The sequence below is a fragment of the Phoxinus phoxinus genome (genome assembly GCF_949152265.1).
Source record: "Phoxinus phoxinus genome assembly, chromosome: 16".
Taxonomy (NCBI): domain Eukaryota; kingdom Metazoa; phylum Chordata; class Actinopteri; order Cypriniformes; family Leuciscidae; genus Phoxinus; species Phoxinus phoxinus.
In genome coordinates, this window is record NC_136891.1 from 8,006,840 (window position 1) to 8,034,445 (window position 27,606).

General features: G+C 37.1%; 2 protein-coding genes across 7 annotated transcripts in view; one reads left to right on the top strand and one right to left on the bottom strand.

The window, feature by feature from the left end:
- LOC306983272 (uncharacterized protein) overlaps window positions 1–27,606 on the top strand; it is a 60,463-nt gene that overhangs the window by 15,356 nt on the left and 17,501 nt on the right. The gene's annotated exons all lie outside the window — the stretch shown is intronic.
- Window positions 7,089–20,931, bottom strand: LOC307012677 (uncharacterized protein). 4 transcript variants are annotated; one of them, XM_079639594.1, is made up of 7 exons: window positions 20,809–20,931; window positions 18,544–18,636; window positions 18,425–18,469; window positions 14,212–15,234; window positions 13,772–13,927; window positions 13,540–13,632; window positions 7,089–8,246 (listed from the first exon to the last, which is right to left on the bottom strand). In XM_079639594.1, the coding sequence occupies exons 4-7, from the start codon at window positions 15,223–15,225 to the stop codon at window positions 7,932–7,934; spliced, it is 1,578 nt and encodes a 525-aa protein (XP_079495720.1). In that variant the 5' UTR covers window positions 15,226–15,234; window positions 18,425–18,469; window positions 18,544–18,636; window positions 20,809–20,931; the 3' UTR covers window positions 7,089–7,931. The 4 variants fall into 4 exon arrangements, with proteins under 4 accessions (XP_079495720.1, XP_079495719.1, XP_079495718.1 ...); XM_079639593.1 differs by having other exon boundaries at window positions 18,421–18,469; XM_079639592.1 differs by having other exon boundaries at window positions 15,753–18,469.

The following is a 27,606-nucleotide window of genomic DNA, read 5'->3' on the forward strand; positions in this document are numbered from 1 at the left end:
AAAGATTAATCAAATGATCGGCAAATGATGATGTGGGTATGTTCGAATGTACTTTTACAACAATTGTTTAGAACACGTAAAACTGCGCAGCGTTATCACAACAATGAATTTGACAGATACAGTAACATGATAACCAATTTAGTATTAAACCTTACTTTTCTTGCGGTTAATTCATTTTAATGAAATAAAAGCATGTCATTAAACGCAACATTTCTAAAAATAGAACTTTACCTCATCCATGAACATGATTTTTCGATTCCCGTCTGACTGACTTACATCCATGGTGGAGTTAAAAACTACATCATTCCACGGTCCTTCCCATCGTCATTAAGCTACGCTGTTGTTGTTGTTTGGAATGTAGCGCCCTCTAGCGGCAGAAAATCTTGCATATTGTACCTTTAAGTCTTAGAATGTTTCAGCTATAGTTGTTAAGTGTCCACAGCATAAGAATGTAATATTTCATGTCTTCAAGCCACAGAGCTAAGGACACGGGCAAAGCCTGCGGATATAAACACAGGTTATCAGAGGCTGTAGATACATTAACTTAATCTTAAAGGGGTCCTATTATGCTTTTCCAGTTCTTCAACTTTAGCTATTGTGTAATATTGCTGTTAGTAACAATTTGCTTTGTCCTTTGTCCTTGCTGATCTTTTTTATGCTCCAAGTCCGCTCCAAAAGGGAGATATTTTATTTAACAGAATCCACTTTCCAAGAACTACAACGAACAGCTCGTTAGGACTTCAATGCGATTGCTTATAAAGTCATAATGTTACTCATTTAAATAATCCCCACCCACGGATGACATAAAAAAGGGGACGATCTTGGTTGAATTGCTGCAAATGTCAAAGAGATGCCTTTTTTTCACACCGGTTCCCTTTGTTTGGCCTTCTTAATGCTTACAAACTTACAGTGGTTAAAATGTATTTTTAACACTGTTCCTGAACATTGTAACGTCAACATTTATCTGTGCGCTGCACATTTTATGGAGAACGGCTTGTTTTCTGTTGCTTTTGTAAGCTCTTGCTTTTGTAAGACGGTTCACTGCTCCTTAGGAATTTTAACCACGGTTTTGTTACGAATTACTGTTTGTATTAGGCTACCTTAGTTTTCTGACAAATATCACAATTAAATGGTGGATAACATCATATCTATAATGTATAAGAAAATTACAAAAAAAACATACCACTCTGAAACGTCCTATGAAATCTGTGCTTGCAATGTCCGTGCATGAAATCCGTTCTGCACAATCCTCTTGTTTATTAACATTGTCAGGGTCTGAATCAGGCTTGTATTGGTTTAGAAATTGACGCCATCCGTAATATTTACATTTACATTACACAATTCGCATTTCGGATGGAAGGGCTTCATCGAAACAGGACCTAGACGGCGCGTTTGAGACAGTAGGGTTAGAGAGAGGAGCTGTAATAATGTAAAATATGTGAAAAATAATGAGTTGTTTTTTTAACAATCAAGCTTGAAAACATATTCCAGTACACCCCAAAAACAAAATCGTAAACAGGCATAATAGGACCCCTTTAATCTCACTGTCTTTTATGTTTCACATATGTTAAATGTAGGAAATATATAACAAACTGAGTTCACAAATAACAACAAAATATCCACTGTTATATTTCTGGCCTAAACCATATGTTATCTTCCATTTGGCTTTCCAAACAACCTCTCTTGTGATGATTTTCATTAGGCGAAAAAAAAAAAGAGTTTGACTTACCTCCCACCACTTTTCCTCTTGGTTTGTAAAATGAATAACTCTCATTCATAAGATCACATACAATTATCCCTGGCTCTCCAGAGGAGTTGACACAAATCCACAAAGCTTTCTTAATGTTTGCGTTGTGTGCATTTAAGGAATCTTTAAATAATCCGGAGATGAGGCACTAAATAAATAAAAACGCAGTTTATATATATATATATATATATATATATATTTATATGAATGAAATATAAATTTTTTTTAAATATATATATATATATATTTTTTTTTTAAATGTTATTTGTTTTGTATTTCATTTTAATGTCATATTAAAAAAATATAACATAAAATATAAAATATAAACAGTATATAATTTTTTATAGGATACAAACAAATTAGGAAAGTGTCACCCTCTTTGTATCCCTTTATCTTTAATTTACTTATTTTAGAAATGTAATTTGTTTATTATTACATTTTATATGTAATATAAAAAAGTATTTATAACATAAAATATGATATATTATTTTAGGGCAAGTGATTTTGTATCCCTATCTCTTACTGTATTTTAAAAATACTGTATATCTATATAATTTTTTTTATGTAAATTTTTCCTTATGCGGTGTTTGGCTGTGCATAAGGGGAAAAAAATTATGTAGCTAATATTTAGTATGACAATGAGGTTTTTTTTAATGAGATTTATTGAATTTTAGTTTTTCTAATTTCAATATTTTACATATTCCTTGTTTAAAGTCCTCGGGGGGAGGAGGTGGGTGAAGAGGCTGTCATAGTTGTTTGACAGCTCACAATCAGACACATATTTTTGTGCTTCTAAACATTTGCCATATTGTTGTAAGAATGCATTTCATAAAGTTCAAGCATCCGAACACTCCAAATGCATCAAATAACTAAGATATATCATATCTGCACCAGATGTGCATGAGATTCCAACTAGTAAGCGTGACTGTGTATAGAATCAGTGTCATTTGTCCGTTGTCTCCCACCCCACCCAAAATCTGCAGCACTCCAGTATTATTTCATCTGGTGAACCTGTGAGGGAAAAGACCCAGCCCTTCTCTGATAAGAGATAAGTGACAGGCAGAAATGTGTAGACGGCAGATTAATCTGGGTATTTTTTTGAAACTCACTCAATGCCCAGCAACCAGACACGCTGGCCTGCAAGACCAGAGCTCTTAAGACCGATCAGGAAATGACTGCTGTGGTTGTTATGCTTTCTACTTGTCAAGGGCCTATTATCCCAGCACGAACGTTTAGTCTTATTAGTAACCCAACGTATGCTTGAGGACAAGGGGCTACTCCCAATGGGGTGCCTGGTCAGAAAATAAAACATGTTCAGTAACTCAATCATTCAACACATTCAACTTGACCAAAAAAATGCGGATTACTAAGGGGGAAAACATTGAGGACCTGTGCCAATTCACTTGCGCTGAGACATGGGAAAATGGTTGGAGAAGTTGGCCACTGTCTGAATCACCATAGTATGGCACATTCAGTATCCCACAGACCAATAACAGGATGGTAATTCAATTAAGGCATGAAGGCTGTCTCCCATACAGAGATTCAGTATTGTTCGAAAAGATGAAAGTCGCCAATATCCGTCACTTCTCATGCTTCTTATTTTAGATGTGATGGGAATCAGAGAGATGTGACATTTATGAAGGTCTTCTTTCATAGAGGATACTTTCCCAGACCCAGGAACTTTGACTGGCAGATGTTCTGCATGTCTATCCATTAACCTTATAGTTCTTCTGTAGACCATCAATTCAAAGCTCTTCAATGCTTATTTTACTTCGATCTTGTTGTTCTTTGAGAAAGATTGAATTGGAATGAATGCAATATGGCTATGTTTCCATCCACCTCTTGGGATATCCTAATATGCATAATTTGGGATATGAGGTTTGCATAAAAAAATTTTTTTGTCATCTAATAAGACGACGATGGAAACACATTTACCGAGTAAATCCCTCAATGTGCAGCAAAAACTTGTGGCTTTTCTTCAGAAGATGATGTAATTGATTGGATAACTGGACTAACCAGTTGCACAGCATCTCAAATGTTGGTTTGATCATTCTGAAACCAAGTCAAAGTCTGTCATCAAAATGCTTGAGGATTTATCTCCCAGACCTGTCTCACACAAAGTGTTCCCAAACACCAGGCGTCCGCCTCCGAATTGTATTGCGTTTCGTCTGCACGCTCTGAGGCACAAGCCATGATGCACAAAAAAGAGACAGTGTCTTCTTTAATTGCAGCAACGTCCATTTTTATTACAGATATTTTCCACCAGTTTCCCAGGAAGAGACCATTTTGTTCTCTTGGACGCGTGGGATGGAATCGGTGCTTTATTAGCAAATGTTTAATGCGATATTCAAAGTTAAATTCGCAACTTTGGATGAAACATAGTTTAGGAGACCCTTGTAGTTGCCTGGAAATTTGTGTCAAGTTAAGCTCAAATTGCAGTCGTTTTAAGCATCTTGTGATCTGAATCTGTCAAGGCAACAAAAACCTCATCATAATTTGAAACAAAAACGTTTTCCCACTTGAGTTAACATCTGCAGCCAACTCTTTGAAAAGTGTGCACCACTGCCTGTGACAGTAGACTGGTTTGACAGGACCTCGCATGGGTGAGGAGAGGGCTAGCTGCAGGTGGCACGATGCAGTGCCAGAATCAATTTAACTGTCAGTGCGGAGCAGTGTGAGTACGGGAGGATGCCAAATTGGCACAGCCCGAACTCTCCGCGAAGGAAGCTCTGGTGTGGGCAGGACCCCAGTTCAAAGCAGAGGTGCCTTGAAGGACTCGCATGAGCTTTCTCCAGCTCTGGTCGCTCACCCGCACAGGTACTTACTGCAGAGAGCCTTGTAACCTGCCAAAAGAGCTGATGTTTTGTCTCTGGTTGGGCACTTGGCTCACATTTAAAGGGAAGGCATGTCATGAAAGCATGTCACACTCACCACTCCTGATGGCTTTTAAGGTGATGTGTAGGCAGAAGGACCATAACTTGTTAAGGTTGCTCACTCTTTTCATCTGTGGTTTGGAAAAATAAACTCAGACAGATGTGATGCTTGTTTGGCTTGAGCACGGTTCAGAGCTGAAAAGTTGTTGATAATTACAGATGTAAGGCACTGAACAGCACAAATATGTTTTTACTTCTATATGATTGATGATGCGTGTTATTTTAGAATTGAAACCTAGCTCTCTCTCTCTCTCTCTCTCTCAAAATTTTTTTACATATTTTCTATTCTGTAAATGTATGAGTTTGCTGATGCGTTTGTAAATATGTAATATGTATATAATGAAATTATGTATTTTAATATAAAATGTATTATTAAACAAACCATATATATATATACTTTGTTTAATTATACATTTTATATTCAAATACATAATTTCAAACATATTTATGAAATAAAAATATTGATTATTTAGAATGTGTTAAATTTGCATTTGTCTGAATGAAACATGAACAGTCAGACACAATATAATACAAAATAATATTATCTTTTTTTATGAATGTTATATTTTATTTGTATTTAGCAATACATTTTATGTCATTGTTATATACAATTTAGGTCACACTTTAGATTCAGGTATTATTCTCACTATTAACAAAAAATGTTGCCTTAATAAACTACTGCACTCAAAAAAATAAATTGTTGAATGAACATGATTTAATCGTAGCACCCATTATGCATCTAATCAAATCAAGTAAACTTGAACTACTTTGAATATTTTATATGAACACAATATACATTTGTAGATCCAACATGATTTTAATATGTCAATGTAACTTCTTTGCAACTAATTGAATCAAAATGTTTGTATTGTGTTCTTCTAATCAAATTTATTTTTATTCACTCAATGACGGTAAAGCACTTCAATTCAACAAAATTCTGCCTTGTTAAATCAACTAGTTAATGTCTTGTTTTGGTAGTATAATGTCTTGTCTTGTTGTTTCAATTACATTTGTTTTAGATGACAGCACTAAAAAGCATGACATTACCAAAACTTTAGTAATCTACAAAAAAAGCACAGAAAACATGCAACAATTTAAACTTTTATTTTTTATTGGGCTTTAAACATGCACCAATCAAGTTTAATCTGCTTTCTTCACTTTAAGTCTCCCATCCTTTTTGTTTTTGTAACAGAATGCATTTAAAGACATTTAGCTAACAAAATCTTGACTCTTGAGAAAACTGATCCCCAAGCAACGCTTGTAGGACTTTAACGCTCTTTTGTTCGTAAAACTTCGGTAGAAAAATTAAGCCATTTTAACACACTCCTTTTTGGGAATTTTTAAGGTAAACCTGACATGGCCTGATACAGATTTTTTTTTTTTTTTTTTTAAATAAGCATGAATGAACATGAATTTAACAAAACAAACATTTGTAACAATTTGAGCTGTAAAATAATAACAAAAAAGATATTCTGATGCAATACCATAAAAAAAAAAAAAAAAAAAAATATATATATATATATTAGGGCTGTAACGATTTACGATATTAAACCGAAATCGCGACACTCAGATCCACGAACCTGTGTCGCGGTGTGAGAAGGCAGATCGCGATCGACACACCCCTTCCCAGACTTATCTTTCTCGTCCAGAATAGATCCTAGGGCTGTGACGGGGTCTTTTACATATTAGGTATGGGAATTTCAAGCAAAAATAATATTCGAAGATCGCTGCGGTATCATTTGATTATTATTAAAAAATCGCACCTCTCCCCCACACGCACACACGCGCGCGCGTGAGCACACACACACACGCGCGCGCGTGAGCACACACACACACAAGCAAACACCAGAGCAAGTGAGCAAAGCGCGCGGTGTTTGCTTGTATGTGTGTGTGTGTGTGTGTGTGTGTGGCACCGGCGCGCGCGTGAACTGGAACTCACCTCATAAACGAATCGAAACTTATATAGAAAGCTTGAAATACTTTTACTTGATTTAACGTTAATTCAAAACATAAAGAAATGGCTGCTTAGGCTAATTCGTAGGAAGTGTGCATTTCTCTATATAGGCGCGTTCACTTTGTGGCAAGCGTTATTCCTGCGATTGAGATGCGGGTCATGCGGAATAGGCAATATATTATTTGTGGTTTACAGCACAGACAGTAAGCCTCGGTTACCTCAGAAGAATTTTTAACATGCTCGAATCATCTCCACAATGGAGTATAGTTCTGTTTGTTTTTCAAAAGTATTTTGTTACAAGAAAACAGAGTTATAGCTTTAGCTATTTATTTATTTATTTGGCTTTTAAAATCCTCCCTCCTCGCAAGAATCGCGGTTTGTATCGAATCGTGGGTCAGAAATCGGGATACGAACCGAATCGTGGGTTTGCTGTATCGTTACAGCCCTAATATATATATATAATAAAACCCTTACAGCAGCTTGCTGTGATATCACAAGAAAATTATTTTGATAAATTATAAAAATTACCAGTTGCTTCACATCTGAAAAATTAAGCCATTTTAACACGACCCTTTTAGGGAATTTTTAAACCTTGGCCTGACACAATTTTTTTTAAACATTTGAACAAACATTAATTTATAACATAAAAACAAACATTTGTGAGTGTAACAATTTTTTGAGCTGTAAAATAATAATAAAAAAAAGTCTGATGCAATACTATTTAAAAAAAAAAAAAAACCTTCCAGCAACTTGCTGTGATATTGCATGAAAATTTTGATAATTCTAAATTCTCGGTGTAGCTATAATGCTTCACATCTGAAAATAAACAACCTAATACTGTGCAATAGTTACTACTCCACTCCCAGAAAATATTTGTAAGTGTGTAACAACTGCTTCAGCCAGTTATTCCTTTGGTAAAACAGTGTTTTAGTCTCAGTCCATTTAAAAGCTCTCTAAAAAATTACTCCAGCACCATAGACAGTTGTCTGTAAAAGAGCTTCTATCCAACGTAAAATGTGCATCTTTCAGAAGTACACCTGTCTTGTTTAAGCTCACGTGCTCCAGTAGCTTTGTTTGGAGGAACTGTGCCAAAATTAAGTTGTCCATATACATAAGAAACTCCAAGTGCATTTAGTTTGACTTAAGTCTTGTTTCAGGGTTCACGGGTTACAGGCTCCAGAAGCTTGTTTTAGCAAAATTGTGCCATTAATAACAGTTGTCCACATATCTACGGAACACCAGAACTGCAGAACTCCAAAAGTGCTTTCTGATTGACTTTTGTCTTTTTCAAGCTCACTTACTCCAAAAGCTTGTTTTTGAGGAACTGTGCCTTGGATGACAACATCTGTCCATTTAGATTTAGAAAGATCTTCTGCCAGACTTCAAAAGTGCATTTGAGCTCTGATGGGTAGCTTAGGTTCAAACAGTATATCAGTCCAAATAACAGAGCACAAGCCTGTGCAATGCTACTCAAGTCACTGAGGACTTCCACACCTTCAATTAGGACACCAATGTCTGCTGGGTCATCGTCAGGCAGCGCTCCCTCCTTCAGTATTACATACACTCCCATCACAGTTTGCTCCATTGCACGTTGTGACTCAAAGTCTGAATCCTGTGGGACGAAATGCATGAAAGATCACAATCAAAAATTAGATCAAATATTTATTACAAGAATTGCACACTTATACACTCACTAACCACTTTATTAGGTACACTTGCAAAGTAAACATCAATCCAATACAGGAGCTCTGCTGTGAATTCTACATTTACAAAGTTATAATTCCTCAGTTTTTAACTTGAAACTGTCCGAAAGGTGATAATTCTGCTGTTTATTATTGAGGTCACAGTGGGTGCTGGAGTGTTATTGTAGTGAATTATATTATAAGATTGTTATAATTTAACTGGCCAACATATTTAAAATGAACGAGGTGGCTAAAACATTAGAAACATCTAAGAATATAATAGCAATAAAAACCAAAGTATGCATTTACAGTTTCAGTTTCTGATACCGTTTATTTTTTATGTAAATTATGCCCCAAAAGAGCTCAACCAATATGAATAAAACATTCATTGGTTTAGTGCATCAACCAATTCACATAAGAACTTTGTCATGGTGTACCATGAGTTTCCTATGAATTAACAATTTGTCCAGCTCAGTAATTTGACAGTTATGTGTTCTCTCATGTCATATTGATATTGAGTCACGTGATGAGGTAACATGTGAGGCACGCTGCGTCTCGCGCTCTTGCAAATGTTTGCCCAATAACCTCACCGATTGTAACCTAATTCGCTCCTAAAATCTAAAAGTGGTGGATATACATCTTGCTGATCTGCTGCAACTATGCCGAAGGCTAAAGCAGTGCAAACCGACTCAAACGCCGAAGCGGTCACCATGGCGTCACTCACCCACCTGCTTGAGTCTCACCGAACCGCCATCTCCGAGGACTTCAAACGAACTCTCTCAGCTCTCGAGACCAAATTGAACGGTGTCATAACTACAGTGACAGAACATGCTGAGAAACTCGAAATTCTTGAAAGTGAAGGTGACGCGCGAGAGACATGCCTGAAAGCTGCCAATGAAGCTATTGTCAAGCTCCAGACGGACCATGCTAAACTAGCAATTAAAGTTGTCGACCTCGAATCACGAAGCCGGCGTAACAACATCAGGGTAATCGGTGTACCTGAATCCGTGGAGGGGATACAACCGACAGTTTTCTTCGCCAAGATGCTCGAGGAGGTCTTTAGAGCGGTCATCGATTCGCCTGTGGAGTGTGAACGGGCTCACAGAGCCCTGGCCCTTAAACCACCACCCAACCAGCGGCCAAGACCGGTCATCATCCGTCTCCTCAGGTTCCAGGTAAAGGACAAGATCATCCGTCATGCCCGGACCATGAGGGGTAGGCTGAAATTCCGGGACCATTCCATCCTTGTATTTGAGGATTATCCTCCAGAGGTTGTGCAGCAGCGGAACGAGTTTAAGGTGGTCATGTCGGAGTTGTACGAGCGAGGGTTCAAGCCGGCCCTGCTGTACCCGGCCAGGCTTTACATCAAGATGGAGTCGGGAGGTAAGAAACACTTTCCAACTGTTGCTGAGGCCAAAGCCTTTATTGTCTCCTTGCCCTCACGGAACGCATAAGATCATGGTCGCCTATATTCATGCTACGAGGATGCTGCAGGCTACGACTTGTTACTGTTGTTTGAAGTAGAGTTCCTATTTTTGCATCCTCCATTGACAACGGTGACTTGCACCCACTTTTGCTGATTACGGGAGACAGTGTCTCTATCTTGACTCTATCATGACTTAATGTCTCCAATAGACTACTCCCTTTTACGGGAGGCTTGGACAATGTTTTTCAGGACGGAAAGGTGAGACATTTTACGGGGTTTTTTTTTTGCAAGTTGGCGCTGATGACTGCGGCGTGGTACAAATTACTACACAATGGTACTACAATATTTCCGTATGTGTGTGTTATGTGTATGTATGTGTGTTTTGTTGCTACGTTTGCGTTTGTGGCTACTGCCGTGTAAATGTTTCAATGTAATTCCAGAAAATTCCATGATCAAGTTGTACTATTTAAATGGGTTTTGATGATCTTAATATCGTTGGAGAATCTCAGCACTGCATTGACATGGGTGACAATATAACTTGTAATGCTTTTGACCTTGATAATCTAAAACCATTAAATTATATATATAATTATTCACTGTTGCACTTAAACATCAGAAGCCTAAACAAACATCACTCTGATTTAACCTCCCTATTATCTAATTTAAGCTGTCATTTTGATGTTATTGGATGTAGTGAAACCTGGCTCAATGACTTTTCAAATGCCGATTTATTTAACATCGATGGGTATAATCTACACATTAAGAACAGACCAAATAGAACAGGTGGAGGGGTCTGCCTTTATGTTAAGAGCAGTCTACGAGTTAATATCTGTGATTATTACTTAGAGGATGACCACTGTGAGTCTTTATTTATTGAGATTAAAAATTCTGACAAAACATTTATTGTAGGTGTTATTTATCGTCCACCAGATTCTGCTTTCGACACATTTTGCAGTAAATTGGAAGACCTATTACATAAACTAAATAAGCAAAAAAAAGATTGCATAATTCTTGGTGACTATAACATTGATATCTCTAAGGAAGACAGGGCAAAACATGACTTCATGAACACATTGCATTCCTCCTCTTTTTTTCCCACCATCAATAGATTTACTAGAGTTACACTGACATCCAAAACAATTATTGATAATATCGTGACTAATATTCAAAATACTAAGATGGAGACAGGAGTCGTGCAGTCTGACATCACAGATCATTTCCCCATTGTAATATTTTTTGGCTCTGGTAAATTATCCTCTCCTTCACTTTCAAAAACTAAATTTAAAATCACCAACGAGAGAAACTTACAACAGTTAACTGTTAATTTACAGGCCAAGCCATGGGACTCTGTCTATGACAGTGTGACTCCTGATGCTGCATATGACAGTCTGATAAAGATCATTCAAGATTCCATCCATGACACAATTCCTGAGAAGACTGTCAGATGCAGCACTACCCTCCAGAGCCCTTGGATTACAAAGGGGATTTTGAAGTCGATTAAATATAAAGGTAGGCTCTATAAATCCTACATAAAAAATCCTTCTATTTTAAAAAAAGAGAAATATATTTCCTATAAAAATAAATTAACACAGATCATAAGAAAAAGAAAACGATTTCACTACACGGAACTGTTAAAAGCTTCGCAGGGGGACTGCAGGAGGTCATGGAATGTCTTAAATGAAGTTCTTAATAGGAGACATAAATCGACTGTTCTACCTGACATCAGTGATGCCAAAGCTGATCTAGCACAGACTTTTAATAATCATTTTGCTTCAATAGGCGCAAATCTGTTTAAAAAGATAAGCCAACCCCAGGGTGTCACCTTCAAGCATTTTCTCTCTGGTAGCTACACTCACTCATTTTTTATGATGCCAACAGACGGTGCTGAACTCCTCAAGATCATCTTAGACTTGAGGAGCTCATGCTCCGCTGGTGTGGATGGAATATGTAGTAGGATCATGAAGGCCATAGCGAACGTCATTGTAGAGCCATTGGCTCACTGTATTAATCTTTCTTTATTAACTGGTATTGTACCTAAAATGACAAAAATTGCTAAAATAATCCCAATCTTTAAATTGGGCGACAAAAATGATATGAGCAATTACCGGCCCATATCAATTCTACCCACTTTCTCTAAAGTATTGGAGAAAGTGGTATATAATAGACTCAGTGGGTATCTTGACAAATTGGATATTCTTGTTCCTTCACAATATGGTTTCAGGAAAAAGAGCACAACCTGTATGGCAATACTCGACTTATTAGAACAAATTAATGACTGTATTGAAGAGGGAAAATGCGGTGTTGGTATCTTCTTGGACCTATCAAAAGCATTTGACACCATCGACTTTAATATCTTATTGCACAAATTACATCACTATGGTATCAGAGGTCTCGCACTTGAATGGTTCAGAAGTTATCTAAATGAGAGGGAACAGTATGTCCATGTCAATGATCAAAACTCTATTTGTAAGCCTATCATTTATGGGGTACCCCAGGGTTCAATCTTGGGGCCACTTTTATTCATTCTATACATAAATGATTTTATAAATTCCTCTAAAATATTTCATAAAATAATCTTTGCTGACGACACAAATCTATTTACATCACACAGGAATCCACATATGCTACAAGATATAGTAAACTCAGAGTTAACCAAAGTTGACACCTGGTTTAAATGCAACAAACTGTCATTAAATATCAGCAAAACAAATTTCATTTTATTTAATTCGAACAAAAAATCGTCTTTTTTTAAAAACCCTGCTCACTGCCTGATTAAAATTAATGGGCAGGTGATAAAAAGAGTGTACTCAACGAAATTTCTGGGGGTCCTCATTGATGATTCTCTTAGCTTTAAATGTCATATTGACCATCTTGTAAGTAAATTATCAAGGTATGTTGGCTTGTTTTATAAGATCAGACATTTTCTTCCTCTATCTGCCCTTATGATGTTGTATAAAACTTTGTTTGAACCACATCTCAATTACTGTAATGTTATATGGTGCAACACCTTCACAAGTCATCTAAAAAAACTTGAATCGTTGCAAAAGAAAGCCATACGGGCTCTGTCCTGGTCAGAGACAAATTCTACGACCCGCCCTCTATTCTATCGCTTTAAGTTATTGAGACTAGCTGAGCTAAATGAATATCATAATGCTTGTTTAATGTTTCAAATTGTAAATAACATGAACCCTAGATTGAGTAATCTTGTTCCTATCTCCAGCTCCCAGCATATATACCAAACGAGAATCAAACCACTTATATTTGGAAAATATCGCAGACATGTGCGCGCCAGTATGAGTGTTGTTTGTAGGGGGCCGCAGATTTGGAACAGGGTTGATGATGGTATTAAGGTGTTACCCTCTATCTCCAACTTCAAAAGACAATTAAAACACAAGTTTTTATTAACCTATATCTAATTTTCCAAAACTGATCTTCATGGATTACTGGGATGTGTGTATGTTTGTATGTATATGTTTGTATGTATGAGTAAGTATGTTGTTGTAACGTATGTTATAGTACATTTTGTGTGTATCTATTGTGTCTCACTGCACATTGTCTGTAACTAACCATTTAAGAACTATGGGCCCCTACTTATAAGCTTTTTTTTGCTTCTTTGGGAGACCCATTTCACTGTACCTAATCTACTGTGTACCTTAAAACAGTATTATTGTAATGTTTTGAAGAGGTAATGAATGAATGAATAAACGAAGAATATGTTTGTTGTAGCAAATAGGGGAAAACATGGCACAAGTTCAGATTCAGTGGGCTTTTGAAACTGTATTTTCTTATCAACTTACCGAATATGCCTTCACCAGTTTTTCAGAGTCCTCATTCAGGTAGGTGCAGAGAGACTTGATGACACAGGCTCTTCGGGTATGTATAGTATCATCCTGTGGGGTGGGGACAAGATTTACTCAAACTTCAGTGGTGGCACAGCTAAAAAATACTGTTTGGGAAGAAAATGCCAAACTGCATCTGTATTTTCATCTGCATTGAGAATGACTATTAAAGCCATTTATCAATACAAACCTTGGAGATGGCATCCATGATCTTTGTGATTTTCTTTCCTGCTTGCCCGCCTTTTCTACTGAAGATCTCTATCAATCGCGGTGAGTACCGGTCAAGCTCAGCAAAGAATGTAGAAAGAAGTGGTAAAGTAGAAATCCGCAAGAACTCCCTATCAATCTGAAAAAAACATTGATAATAATTTAGTTAACTCTCATCATTACAGAAGGATAAAACAAAAAAAGCTGTTTCAGCATCTCTATCAGCAACAAGATAGTTAAGACGACATGTACACAGCAATCTAAATATGGCCTACTCTGTTTTTTAAATTAAAAGTATAAGAGCTTAATTTTTTTTCATCTTTCTGTTCTCTTAAATGTGTTTCAGTCTGTATTTGTGTATATATATATATTAGAATTTTTTTTAATGGGGCGTATATAAACCTGATGTGATGAGATACACACCTCTTTCACATTGAAGAGAGCTGGCCATCTGCTTTTAAAGTCTGCAACCATAGGCTCTGCTTGAAGAACTTCTTGTCTTCTGTAAGAGAAAGTCTTTTCCATTTTCTCAATCACTATGTGGTCATTGTTTCTCTTTTTAATTTCTGAAAGCATTGCGATTCTCTCCTGCTCCAGACTGTCATCAGTTTCTCCTTTTGGATGCTGTGGACAGTAATTAACTTCGGCTCGTTTTGGTTTCTTCACATTCAATGCTGCTAGACTTTTTTTGTCAGTGGCCTTGTTCTTCAGTGAATTTATCTCCACCTCAGCACATCCCAGGCCTCTTAGTTTGGTCCGTAAGTTTGCCATTTTATACTTCAGGCTAATCTTCCAGCCATAACAGCCATTGAAAGACCCCTGTTCTCTCAGACAAGGATGTGTTTTGACAAGAGCTTCTGCAACATCATTCAGATCATTGTCACTAGGGTAGGCTTTGAACTTAATGATTTCCTCTGCAAGTCTCTCCAAAATGTGGGATTTTAGCTTTGGTGAAGGTTTCAAAAGAGTTGCATTTGTTTTGTAGTAAGTGTTAGCCATCTCAAGTTCAAGTTCTGCGTCATATTTGAAATGTGGGATAGTAAAAACACTTGGCCAGACCCACTGCCTTGTAGATGAAGCTGAACCTTGAGATGTAACAGGTTCTGTTTCACCCGAAGAGATGATTGAGCATTCTGCTGGGCCCTGTACTTCTTGGGGAAGTTCTTGTGTTATTGCATAATCTTCTGTTGCATTACTTTGCAAGTAGATCACTTTAAGACTTGCTTTATCTTGTATTTCACAGATTTCTGACAGATTTAGGTATTCATTTCCAAAATCTGCATCTTGATATTGAAGACGAATATCTTGCTGTAATCCAAAACTTGTCTTTATTGTCTGGCACAATTCCTCTATGGAGTCTGGAAGTCCCCTTGGCAGAACAAGCTTCCTGGCATCATTTTCACCAACGATGATTCTCAGTCTAATAGGCTGGGTCATTGTGTAGATCTAAATATTAAAAGACAACAGAAAAAAAAAATTAAATCTTAAACTAAAGAGACAATTAGACAGAAGTGTGTGTTTTATATCAAATCTAAAATTGTGTCTGGTCAAAACAAAAAAAAAAAAATATTTGTTTCAAATATTTTGTAACTATGTAGGGACCGGATCCGACAGAACACTACTTGCAGGTGTAAAAACGTAAGGCTCATTATGTTGCCATAGAAGACACAGACTGAACAAAAATGCAAATGATGTTGGGCATTTTGTTGGTTCTGAGTCAGGGTTTTGTGCAACTCGAGAACTTCAGGGGACTCCAGCTAAATATGTTTGGTGCATAGCGGAGAAAAATGCAGCAAGGAAAATGATTCACTCATTGTAATTATTTTTTTTTTTAAGCCAGACGAGGCTGCTTAAAAGTTCTGTCGGACCAGCCCCCTAATTTTCTTTTTTAGCATTAATAGCCCTAGTGCAAATTCTGACGGATATCAACTTTGCCATGTTATGTATTGTGGAAAGATACTCACAAACAGTTCTTAATGTTTTCCCAGCCACTCAACGTGTCTCTTCAGTGTGACAAGACGCATTCCTGCTACTGAATAAGCTGCCAACGGGTAGTCATCCAAGAGTTCCCCATGCTCAATGAGAACCATCTCTTTTACATGTGACATACTCAACTCAAAAGCTCTGAAGTGGTCTCTGTACCAAGCACCCAACTTTTTCACTACAAAATGGACCTTGCCTTGCAAAATACAGATCTGCAATATTTCCGCAAACTCAGGCAGACCAAATAAATGCCCATGGACAACAATCATTCCTTTGCTGTAGTTCATTCCATTGTATGACACATTTGATGTCAAATGGGCATCGGTCTCATCTGGTAACCTATGCTTGATCGCGACTGCAATGTCAGATTTCAGCAAATCAACTGGCACTGGTGAGGTATTAGTTACCACAAAAGATGTTCTTTGGTCAGATGAGTGCAAATGAGACGCAATCATGAGCTGATGTTTTCTGGCAAGTGTAAGAGGTATATTTTTAAAGCAATTGGTATGGCGAGCAACCTGTTTAAAAAAACTATGCTTTGCCTCAAACCTCATTGTCCACCTATGAACAAGAGGTCCAAAGAGGCGAATCATAAGAGGGTAATGTTCTAAATAATGATGCTTAGGAAGAAGGTTAACATTTGGAAAGAGCTCTTGGTATCTCTGGCGATGTTCACTGATTTTACATTCAAGATATGATATTGATTCATCAGAAAGGACAGGGGCTACAACAAGCTCCACTATGTCCTTAAGATCCAAAATAACATGCCAGGCAGGTTCAGTCTCAGGAACAAGAGGACCAACAATGAAAGGCAACAATCTAAGCAGAGCCCAGTTTTCGTGGGCATTTCCACCGATACTTTTCTTTACTGAGAAAGTTTTTGGTATCTGGTGAGGACGATTCGTTTTATCTCCCCATTTGTACTCAAAATTTTGAACTAAGTGGTTTAGTTTCTCAAGAGTAAAATATTTCTTTGAGATAAAAAGAGCTAAACAATGTGCTAGCTCCACTGGTATAACACCCTCGAACAAATCATGTACTACATCTGGGGGATAACCTGCAGTCACATAAAAATGAGTAAGATTCTTACTTAAAACACAATCTCGTTTAACACCACAACACGCCTTTTCAGTTTCCAGAACAGATTTTAAATGTGCTTCGTGAAGTCCCTGTGTTCGACACTCAAATGCACCAGCAGTCAATGACTGAATTTCTGATTTCTTAGCAATACAAAACCTGCATATATATTCAGCAGAAAAACTTTCTAAAAAACCTCCAAGTCCATGAGCTCCTAGGTTGTCAGCTATTACGCAAGTGACAGTGCCTTTAACACATTCATTTAACTGAGCAATATACACGCCACGTTGCTCCAAGATGACTAAATCTTTCAACAGCGGTTCCAACACTTTTTCAAACCCAAAAGTTTTTATATCTTCACTTTTACAAAGCCCTGCTAAATAAATGGATGAAAGAGCCGAATGAGAGCCTGGTGGTAAATTGTCTAAGATCCAATATACACCACAAAGTTTGTGTTTTTTGCGTGAGGTCCCGAGAGGATTGCAAACCTCAAAATCATCAATGTAGAGTGTAATTAAGATCCTCAGTTCTTGAGCAGCTAGAAAGTCATTAGTAGTGTAATGCTTGCCATCTCGAAAAGACTTGTACACACTTTGACCACCACACAAGTCCGCTGTATTTTCTTTAGCTGTTTGTTCCTTTAACACTCTATCCAATATGTGACTGTGACTTAATATTTCCTGCAATGACTCTAGTATTGAAATATACTGAAATGATCTCCTTTGATGTACAGATAGAAAATACTCGGCAGGCTCTACAACTTTAAAATTTAGTTTGTAGTATTGTTTTCTTTTAAAGGAGGTAGCAAGTGGTCCATACTTCCCTACAATTTGAGCCACAGGGTTAGAAACACAAACAGATTTGGCAAGTTCTTCAATTACAGCTGGAGTGACATGGAGGTTATGGCTTTTGAAAATGTCTGTAAGAGTACGTTTTGTGAGTGGCGTACAAGCATCGCTTAACAAAAAATGCAGTTCTTCCAACAATTCGTCTAAACCTCTGGCAGGAATATGATATATATGTTCCAATTTCAACAATATTACAGCTACTTTCTGCTCAATTAATTTGGGCAAATTGACAACAGCAAGATCATCACTTTCAGACACTGACTCAGTACCAACTTCAGGATATGACACATCGGTAGAACATCCAGCATTTACATCTTCAGAACTATGTGCTGCGTCTGCAAACACAGTTAAACCTGCTTTAAAATCTTTTTGTGAGTGTAAATTATGCTTTCTTTTTTTGTGTGAATAAAATGTACTTAAAATGTTTGTCTTGAATGAGCAACCTAAAAATACACAACTTACGGTCTCATTATTTTTCAAATGTGTTCCAATGTGAAGAAAAAAATCTTTTTCTGTGGAAAGGTTAGAACGCTCACATATCTCACATCGAAAAGTACATGAACATGTTGCTGTCTGTGTAGAATGTAATGGGTGAACTCTATACACGTGGGTTTTAAGTCCTGCCCATGTCTTAAATGTGCATGGACAATTTAAATATACACAAACATAATGATTGCTGCTTCCTAAAAAATGGTGTAGTTTATAGTGCTTAAGTAATTTGTACCTACAACTCTCCTTTGCAACACACTGCCTGCACTGCCACATACACGTCACTGAAAGAGAAAGAAAAGTTCAGTAATCAAGGATAGTTAGTTATATATACTGTGTTTTACGAAAAACTACTTACCATGTAATAAAGGTGAGGTTCACATCAGAAGAGCATGGGGACAGCTTTATATTGTTTTTGTTTTTTTTTGTATAAAGAAAAGTAACAATTTCGCTGTGAAAAAAGAGAAGTATAAAAATTAATCTGCAAAACTGTAACTAATTTACCCTAATGTGTATGCTAAGGCCAGAAAACAGAAAGACACACAACAAGCAGTATTCTCAGTAATTTCAAAGACTGACTTAAAAAAAAATACTGGGCCAAAGAAAATACGCTGCTGTTACTAAATATCAAGAGTTTTACTTATATTGATAACTATTCCCTGAATTAAACCATGCATGATACCCATGGGCGTCGGAACCATTGTATATGGGTGGGACAAGACCCACCCACTTTTTAAGAACAATGATATTGGACCCACTCACTTTTACATTCAGCGCATATGTCTGTTCGGTTTTCAGAGCACCGTCAGTCAAATCCATTCCACTTGAGGAACGCCCTAATGAATTAAACTCCATTTCCGCGGAAATCGCTACATTATATTTCTCAATGAGCCGCAACTGACGAAAATAACCGCCCGTTGTACCCTTCCAGTCAAATATCGCATTGCAAACATCAATAACAGCTTTAAGTTGTCAATGCTGGCAAATGACCATGGTATCAGCGGGATAATCCATGGATAGCTGTGCATTTAATGCACGACGTGGAGGCAAAGAACAGGCCGACGTGAAGCTGAGTTTAGTTTACTTGCTTAATTAAAAGGCACCAGAATATATGACATTTACTCCAGTAAAAAAATTCTGGAGGAGGACCCACCCACTTTTTTTTTGCTTCCGACGCCCATGATGATACCTATTCAATCATAACCTTTACTGCAATTTTTCAAATATATGGTCGACTGCATCATAGATTTTACTTGACATTTTTTGCATACTGTATTCAATAAGCTGGGTAAGTTAGCATTATGTGGCATTTTGGAACTCCATGTTTGAAAAGACAGAAATGTCTAGTTACATAACGTTTATTGAAATATTTTGCTGAGACACAGGAACCTTGGTTAATTTAGATAATAAAAACAGCAGATACCGGTTTTAGCCGTTTTCGATTTAAAAAAAATTCTAACCACTTTACAGCACACACAAATATTTATTTTCTATCTTTTCTTTAATAGAACATTTTGCATAAAACATAGAAAGTTATTTGAATCACTATAAAATAGAACTAGCCTATATAAATTACTCCTGGTGTGGGAGTATTATTATATTTAATATAATGATAGCCTATACATTTAGCAAACTAAACTTCTGTATGAAAACAGATAATAGCAATAAAATAATATAGCCTTGCAGTATAAAGATATTTCTCAAAACACACACAGGCCTATTGTAATCACTTTGTACATCCATTTTTCTTGAAAACAGAGCGATCGAGCATTTCTGCTGTCACCATAAAGTCTAAACAAGCGCAGTTCTTGCTAAAACACACTAACGTTAGACATGCAAATTATGTGCATTCTGGGCACTTTTTGTGTGAAATCATTTTTATTTTCTCCATCAAAGGTGCTTTCACTAATTGAGGTCGCTGAGAAGCACAGCAAAAATAGATTCGGCGCCGAAACCTGTGCTTACTGTAACTTTACTCACTCGACGCTCTTGCTTTACGCGCTGCTCCTGCTGCCGTTGTGAATGCACTCATCGATTTACAAGCACGTCGAAAATAAATCGCGCTGCTCACACTTGCGGTGTGAGACGGCCGTAATTCACGAGGTTTCCTACATGTGCTGATGTTACGTGATGTTAATCATGCGGCGCCTGAATGCATTTGACCGGCTTAAAATCGGCATTAGCCTATGTTAGACTGACCGGTCGGTGGGTCATGGCCGATCACGTGAAAATCGGCTAATTCTGGTCACCAGCCGATCAATCAGTGCATCTCTAGAGCACATTGTTTCAACATTAACTTCTGTTGTTTCGGATAACGTGAACAGGCCAGTAGGCCTAACGTTACCCAGGGCCAGGGGTAACATTATATCGTAAAAAATGGCACATTATGTGGGTTATGTAGCCTAGTTAATAGTTAAGTTAGGCGTAACGTTAGCTAACATTGAATTGTGATATATTAACGTTAGGGTGACACTCGACGAAGACACAGAATTGAACCCAACACATGTGCTTCAAGTCTGGTAAAATAATCCTGATTAGAAAAATCGAAACAGTGTCTAATAACTTATTTTTGATTTATAATCCAACAGTACTAAAAACAAAGAGGTAAATATCAAGTACTTACCCCTCAATATCAAGGATGCAGAACGACGAGACCGCTCAAAAAACTTCCAGCCGCCTGAAGTGGACCCGCGTGCTGCCGTGCTCCCAAACTTCCCGCCGCAGTGCTGAGCATGCGCAGTGGCTCGCCAGAGAGAATTGTTGATATGAAGCGCTTCAGTCTCATTGAATCAACAAGTCAGGGCTCCAAACAAAAAAATCAAGTAAGGAGCCATTGGCTCCTATAGGGGGAAAAAACAGGCGCCAAATAATTTTTTTAGGAGCCACATAACAATGCATTTACTTTTAGTCACCCTGTTGTGTGCATGTCTCTCCTCTTCTTACAGTTTCAGCATTTTCATCTTGTGAATGTTCTGGGAATTGAAGCTTATTTGGGAACTGAATGTCACTTCCGAACTATATACAGTCAAATTAATTTTTTTATATAATAAATAATAAATTCCCGCAGCTCGCATGCACGAGAAACTGCACGTGCTAACGGTGCAGTCTGTGGAGCATTCTTCGCGATTATGTGATCGCGTGCATTTTTATGCTTGTTGTTACTGTCCCCGTGTTTTCTCACAGTCTCTTTTTTGAAATGGTTAGTTCCTGTAATGAACTCCGTTTTCCCCGCTATTTCTTTGCCCGCTCTTGAACAAAAGTCACAAAAAATTGTTTGTCTCGTGATCATACCTCAGTAGGGCTGCACGATTTTGGCCAAAATGATAATCACGATTAATTATCACGATTATTTGTTGATTTGTCACATAGGCTAATTATAACTGCTTTTTACATTCATATTGTGCTACATTTCCTGCTAATGTGCATCAAAATAAAATGGGTCCTCTTATTCACCAAAATTCAGTGCATCTCCAGAATAAATAAAAATAAATAATTTATTAATATTTTAAATTGTATTTATATACATTGTATTTATAATAATTATTAGGATAGACTAGAGATATTATCTTCTGTTATTATTATTACCTATTATTACATGGCTTGGTTAAATTCTAATGTAGAATGCAGTATGTTATTTCTTGATAAGACACAGTTGCCATGAAAAACATAGCGTTGTCACGGACACGGAAGCAATACAATCATTTTTAAATCAATATTTTGTGTCAAATTATTGATTTATTTGGAAGGTAGCCATGTAAGCGGGATCCCGATGTCAGTGAATACAATTCTGTAGTTGTTATTTGAAAGGTCTCTTGTTATTTGAAGTCTCTCGCGCGCAGACACCCTCGGTCTCTCTCGCGCACTATTGCTCGCGCACAGACACACGCTGTCTCATCTCTCCCAGTTCGCTTCGCTTTTGTCCAGTCCGGCAAAACATTCTAGTTTCTACATCTAGAAACTAAGCTGTGCGGTGCAGGGAACAACTCTGATTATTGGCTCGTCATGGAGCCAGCGCTAGATTGGCTTTGCAAAAAAAACAAAAAAAAAACACTTTCATATGGAGCGTTCTATGAACAGAATGACGCATTTAAAATATCGCATATTTTTTGTTAGCAGAGGTGTGTCATGCGTGCTGGTGATTGACAGAGATGAGGATTGCTTGAAGAAGTCCAATATTTTTCGCTTTGACATTTCTTTTCTGGCGCGAAATGTGACATTCGCTTTACCCGTTCATATTTTGGCGCTTTCACTCAGTTCACACAAAGCGTCTCATTTCATGACGTTAACAAAACAAATGAAGCGATAGGCTACTGGTTATAAAACATGTATGTATGATGCAGATTTTACAATCAAAGGGAGTAAATTTGTATTGTCGCCAATGGCGACCTTGGCATAAATTTCACTCGCAAATAAATATATTTGGTCGCAAATGCGACCATTTTAGTCGCAGTTTGGAGCCCTGCAAGTGCTGATCGAATTCATTTAATTATTTCTTAATTTAGTTACAAACAACAAGAATGAATCATTTAACAGAAGTAAACTTGTTGTATTTTAATTAATCAGACATATTTGTATTTTCCAAATCCAACAAGTAGCTAGTTGATTTTTTTGAGTGTGCTTATAGTTTTGATAGTTTTATTGAGGATACAGAATAAGGTCATAAAGCATTAATATGTGCTTTACAAATAAATAGCCATATCCTAATTTGCAAGCTAATATGCAACTAGTGAGAATTGAACCCTAAACTAAAGGCTTACCAAAATTTATATTAAAAATCATTTAAAAATTACTTGTTTCTTGCAACAACAACAACAACAACAACAACAAAAGTTTCATTAGATTGCTAGTTTCAGTGAATAGACAAAGATTTTCACATTTTATTACTTTGTTAAAAATATTTGATCGATCACTGATGGTGATATTGAATAATTAGCACTGAGATGATCTTTGTGTTCAACAAAAGCGAAATGTCCAGTGCAACATCATCACTGCAGTCTCGTTCGGGAACTCCGTGTGAAAACAATCCTAACGGATATCTGTTTTTAAACGAGCCTGTTGATGGAGGAGGAGGCGATGAGATCAACACGTAATTATAATCAGCATCAGCTCGCTCCTCTGCTGCCAGCCAGCCTAATTGTGTTGTGTTGGACCCTGTGCCTTCCAACAAGCACTAACAATCACGTTACCACAGAAACACAGACACTGCAGATGCCATGGGGCTTCCTCAAAGTCCTCGTTCCCACTGTTAAATATTAAACAGGTGGTGGGAGCATATGCTCACCTGCTCCCCGGTCATGTGATCGTTAGTTATGTGAGCCAACCGCAGAGTGACAGGGGGCTTTGTGGTTAGTGCAGTTTACATTTAGCAAGCTTTGCGGTTAAAGATAATTTATTTACAATGAGTTCATGATGGTTTAAACATGCAGATAATAGAATTTACAGATTGTTCTTGGACTGATCTTTAAACAAAATTGTTTTGCTTTCCCAGTTCTGTCCATTTTAGTAGTAAATCAAACATTTATTTTCTGAAATGACAAAATGTAAAATTACTTTTGAAATTAAACTTGGTTGCTATCCAACCATTGCGCTTTTTCTGCTCTTTCACCCAATTGCAATGTCACTAAATCCATGAATTTAGCCTACAACCAATAATTACAGATTGTTCTTTTCAATAAATTATAATAAAATAATGTACTGTAAAATGTTCAGAATTGTATTTGTTTTAAGGGGAAAATTGTAAAATGCTACAGAAAAAAAGTCCAGTTAATTGGTTATTTTTCCTCAATCGGTAAACAATTATATTAAGTTTACCACTACAGTGATTATACTGTAAAATACAGTAAACGGTATTACTGTAACTTTAAGTAAGAATTACGGTGAAAAACAGTAAAAGGATGTTCACTTCAAGTTTAATGATATTTTATTAAAATATTTGTTTTATTATTTTATTTTTGTACAATAAGATGTTATGTTATTCAATGTTTATAGCATTAGTGTCCTGTATCCTGATTTAGTTTTTTTGTTCAACACTTTGCTCAGACTATGTAGTTTTTAGCCATTGTTCATAATCCATTTTTATCTACTATTTTACTACTTATTGTGGTAATTAGTATATAACTGATGACGTTATTTTGACAACTAGGCTAGCTGCTAGTTTTTTGTTTTTTTGTTACTGTACATTTAGCCAGATTTGTTGCCCAGAGTGCTGTCTGAGAAATCTTTTAGCTTTTGCAGTAAAATGTTTATTGTTAAATGACAAGTAAGTCATCACTGACCCACCGCTAGCATTTTCTTTCATTGAACGCATAATTACATTCTTAGCCTCCACACAATTCTCACAGTCGTTTGAGCGGCGAACTCCCTCGGCTTCTTCTCGTGCGTCATTGAGACGCTCTAATTTCCACTGTCACTCTCACTCACTAATCAAAGTATAATTTAAGGATGTTAATTTGAAAAGATTCTACATCAACGCTAAAACTCAATAAACATTTTGCGAAAATATATTTGCACACAAATTGATTTATGGTGCTGCTCTTTTTCCTTCTCAATATCCATGACTTGTTTACGAACGGGGAAAAAGGGGCCGTTTCTAATGCCTTAAAAGAAATCGAGATCAGTTAAGCCCTCTCATTGACTTGTTTCTCTATAAGGCCCCAGTGATTCGCTTTGATTAGTGCGGTGGTGGTCCCGGTATATCTTGCAGTGAGTCTTTGAAACTCAATTCAACATACAAAGGCCATTTTATTTAGGATGCTACGTGCATTTGCATGAGCACAATCAAAGCAATTTAGAAGTCACGGCAGCCACTGTCTATATTCTGATCGAGCTGAACCCTGTGTGATGGAGCCAGACCCCAAGCACAAATGGAAACTGTACCAAGAATTAAACATGAGGATGAATCAGCTGATCCAACCTCAAGGTCTTTCCCACACCCCCTGCGTTCCTCACAGGAATGTGCAAGAGCTAAGACTCTGCATCCTGCACCCCACTGCTTGCATCTCTGGAACGTGTGGGGTTGCAAAGCTACAATGCATGCTCTGACACGCCGAGGTCACGCAAATAAAGGCCCGAGTCGTGTAAGTAGCTGGTTGATTTTGCATAATTGTGCACTGCACTGACGGGCTTGGCCCATTGTGCCCGAAAACGAACCACCCTCTCTCATTCTATAAGTGGGCCAGGGTTTTGTACAGGCCTGAAAGACAGCGATGTAGTCCATGAACTCAGAGAATCGAGCTTTTCTTCATCAAACGTGACCGAATTACACACTTCTGTCATGCACTGTCAATAAGATTTAGGTTTATATGGCCGATTTAAATATGGAAATGGCAAGCAGCTAGCCAAAAGCCCTATTGCGATGGTAATTTGTAATGAATATTTCTGATTTCATTATAATAACAAATCACTGGCTTGTGAAACCATTCCTGCGCTGACACCGCTGTCTGCATCGCTCTTATGCTGTACTGTAAAACCAAGTCTGACAGATCATATGTAACATTTTTTTAACAACTGTGCACACTATAGTTTTTTTTTATTTATTTTTTTAAGCTTTGCCAGTTGGTTCCCATACAGTGTGTGCTGTGTGTCTGTTAATTATAAAAATACATTGTAAAAAAAAAAGTTACATTCTTCAACAATTTCCCAGTGCCGCATGTTCTTGATTTCATGCAATACCACAAAATAACGGGGAAGGAACTCATGATGACTAGTCAAAACAAATACAATATTCCATTATTCCCAATTACCTAATTAGAGGTTTATGGCACACAAACGTCTTTGGAAACACTGGTTACAGCAATACCTATGGGACCTGAGAGCTTGTTTGCCTCTCACCGCTCTCTCTCTTTATAAATAGATCCAAACAATGGCTCAAAAAAACCATTGTCTACTCAGTAGACCGCAAAAGTGTCACAAGCCAGAGAGTGAAAATGACAATGGAGAGTGCCAGAGGAAGAGGGGTCTGGCTCTGAAAAGCTTGCGTTCAGCATAAAACAGACATTGTGTTGAAGGACATTGATACTGAAATTGATGCACTGATCTCTTTGGAAAACTGACCACAATTAATGAGCAAAGGATAGTTCTTATTAAAAAACAGTTACGTCTCGCCTCTTTTTTCCTGTCGGTATATGTTGACCAATCAAACACTAAAAGTCTTATATGACATTTCTGTGACTGATAAGGTTTGCGATTCATTCAACATGAAGTACCTATTTTAAGCATCAAATTTAAATGTAAATCAAGGTCTAAAAAGACACGAACGGATAATAATTTAATATATATAAAATTATAAATGTATTAAAATTATAAATTAACCAATTTTTAATTGGTTAACTTCTTTCCATTTCATATTTTTTCAATCCCATGTTATATTTTATTAATATTTTGTGTGCGTGCATGCGTGCGTGTGTGTGTGTGTGTGTGTGTGTGTGTTAATAAGTTAAGTTGCTTATTGACATTACACAATCACAAATCAGGTTGTAAAAATCGCAAACCTCGAATAAAACAAAACATCTCATACAATATTTAGTTTGACCTTAATAATCATGATCTGAAGGTTTTTGGAACTTGCGATGACCATTTATTATTATAATTATGAATAATAATGAATAATAAGAACAATAATTTAACAATTTCAGGTTCTCTTTTGTGGCCTACTGTATTTGTGCACTGTCAATAAAATAAACTTGAAAAGTAGGCTACTTGAAACAGACTGAGCAAACTGACTTATTCCTAATTGCTTTTTTAGTACCCCAGGGGCCTATTTAAAAATCCAGGGGTCTAACTGACCATTGATGACCAATGAGGGATGAAGCCAAACAACCGGCAACCCTCCATTTGGAAGAGAGCACTTAGTCTAACATGCAGAACTGCAGGCCTATTTCCATATGATCATGCAGTGCTTTGCTAACACTAAACCAGTCACTTGTTTTCTGTCAGACAGACTCTGTTTCAAATGCTGAGCATTGATTTAAGGCCACACACACTCTGCCCTCTGTTGATGCTTCATGAGTCAACATGCCGGGCTCATGAGAAAGAGTGTCTCACAGACTTTATTTAGACCCTTGAAGAATGTCAGCCTCCCTCCCAGTCAATGCCACAAGTCTTTCTCCACATCCAGTATTCCCAAGGTGTATGTAATGTTTTATGGAGTGTTGGAGAGGACAAGAGGGATGCTTTCCAACACCGCCTGCCTCACAGGAAGGTCTTGAAAATATGAAATCAAAGGACATTACCCCATCCCAATGAACATGTAAAAGGTTTACGTTTTCAAGCAGGGAATCTGCTGAAGTTTTCTGTTGTGATTTTAGAAAATATGTTGTAATCTGCAGAATGGATTTAAACAGTAAAATGTTTAAACAGTGGAGGTGAGAATACTATAGTCATATTAATACAAAAATTTTATAAATAAAGTTAAAGTCAATGC

Bases quoted from the DNA above. Each gene is read 5' to 3' on its own strand.
- LOC307012677 (XM_079639594.1), bottom strand. From the start codon at position 15,225: ATGACCCAGCCTATTAGACTGAGAATCATCGTTGGTGAAAATGATGCC. The intron at 13,928-14,211 runs GTGTGTATCTCA...TGTTTTTTTCAG, and splicing joins CTCTCTTCAATGTGAAAGAG to ATTGATAGGGAGTTCTTGCG. The intron at 8,247-13,539 runs GTAAGTTGATAA...TTCGTCCCACAG, and splicing joins AACTGGTGAAGGCATATTCG to GATTCAGACTTTGAGTCACA.